General features: G+C 36.0%; 1 protein-coding gene across 1 annotated transcript in view; it reads right to left on the minus strand.

Moving 5' to 3' along the window:
- Nucleotides 1-1,940, minus strand: part of LOC119586529 (lon protease homolog, mitochondrial-like) — an 11,527-nt gene that overhangs the window by 2,350 nt on the left and 7,237 nt on the right. Inside the window, exons 13-15 of the mRNA XM_037935283.1 lie at nucleotides 900-995; nucleotides 621-791; nucleotides 101-268 (exon numbers count right to left, since the gene is read on the minus strand). Of these exons, the coding sequence (XP_037791211.1) occupies nucleotides 101-268; nucleotides 621-791; nucleotides 900-995 (435 nt within the window). The remainder of the gene's footprint in view (nucleotides 1-100; nucleotides 269-620; nucleotides 792-899; nucleotides 996-1,940) is intronic.

Consider the following 1,940-nt stretch of genomic DNA (forward strand, 5'->3'; position numbering starts at 1 on the left):
TTGCAATCAAATTTAATGCCATCTATCTTTTGCTTCACTTTGCCTCAGAGCTTGTATCTCCAGCAACTATTAAAATCTTTTTAAGAACTTTTCCACTAACCTTGTCAGAAGTAATGCCACAGAGTTTCTGTGCTTGTGGAATGAGGTATTTGTTGGCAATAGACATCTTCTCCTCTGCTACGTAGCCTGACACGTCAATCATCTCCATCCTGTCTCGCAGGGGTTCTGGGATGGTGTCCAAAACATTGGCTGTGCAGATGAACAACACCTGCAATAAAGAAAAACATTGATAATCAATTGTGTTTCAAATCAGTTCATCATATTGGTTAGACAGTAACATATTTTACAGAAAAAAACTTTGTTTTTATAAATAAAAGAAAATGTATCTTTTACATATATCATGCGATAACTATGAAGAAAACTTAATTCTTCCTATTTTCTATACTGGTACTTAATAATGCCAATATAACATTTTAAAGTTGAAAATCATAAAAGAATACACAATTTTTTATTTTTTATTCTGAAGTATGGATAGATTATTGGTAATGACTCCTGTGCAAAACTTCACCATCAAATTTTTGGTAGTTTCCTCTGAAAGACAAAAGCCAATGTCCTCTTACCTTGGACAGATCAACGCTGACATCCAAGTAGTGGTCGAGGAAGTTGGCGTTCTGCTCAGGGTCCAGGAGTTCCAAGAGAGCAGCTGACGGATCACCCTGGTAACCGCGACCAATCTTGTCCACTTCGTCAATCAACACCACTGGGTTTTCCGTTTTTGTTTTCTTCAGGCACTTTGAAAAGCAAATCAAGAAGTTGTAAGAACAGGAATGCAATATGGAACTCTGACTCTGACAATTGTGCGCAACACTGGAACTTCTCCATGGGAGTAGAATTCCTACCTGTATCATCTTTCCCGGCATGGCCCCCACATATGTTCTCCGATGGCCCTTGATTTCTGCCACGTCTGTCATGCCACCAACACTGAACCTGAAGTACTGAGGAAAAGATTTTTTAAAATTATAATGTTATTATTACTATAGCTACTACTACTGACACATAAGACAATACTGGAAACTATGGAAAGACAGATTACGTAAATGTGTCTCTGGACAAGTATTAGAAATACTGAATAACGTGCTAATGTTAACACAAGTAAGCATTTTTGTAAAGATGCTGATATCCAAAATTCTCTACATCAAGGGTTCTCATACCTTTCATTCTATCAGTGCACAAATGAAGCTTCAACTATTCCATCAACCTTCAATCACAAGTTTTATAAGTCAAATCATACATTATACAGTGTAATTTAATACCTATCATAAAATCAAAATAAGGACCCCTTATTCTCATATTCCTCTCACTTTTACACAAACATTAATATCGAGTGCAGATGAGTAAATGCCTAAGAGGGAGCATATGAAAGTGTGTATCAGTATGTAACTGTCCATGGAAGATTTCAACCCTTGTCTGAATAGGGTTTAACAAAATAACAAGCACATGAGTGGACCTCTACAACCCTACAGGGACCTTGAAATCTCATCTGATTCTTTGATAGACTTGTATATTACTTAACACCCTTTTTAACTCCAGCTATTTTCCAACCCCTTTCAAACTTCAGCATTTTTTTGTGGCCTGGGCCCCTTGAACACATCCATCAAACCTGGGCTTTCGAGTACCCCAGCTTTATACTGGTGAGAAAGATTAAACAAAATTAAAACTGCCTGGGGAGAATTACTAATCTTGAATGATATCGTACTTTTGAATAAGCTATAAGGAATTTCATGTAAAGTGTATACACATAAAAGAAAAAAATATCAATAACTAATTACTTGAAAAAAGAAGCAAAAACATGTATCTACTATTTCATAAACACTAATACCACTCAAGGGAAGACTACTTTAATATTTGGGTTTTATTCTTATCAATGAATCTTGGCTTTC

This window comes from Penaeus monodon, chromosome 21 (genome assembly GCF_015228065.2).
Source record: "Penaeus monodon isolate SGIC_2016 chromosome 21, NSTDA_Pmon_1, whole genome shotgun sequence".
NCBI lineage: Eukaryota > Metazoa > Arthropoda > Malacostraca > Decapoda > Penaeidae > Penaeus > Penaeus monodon.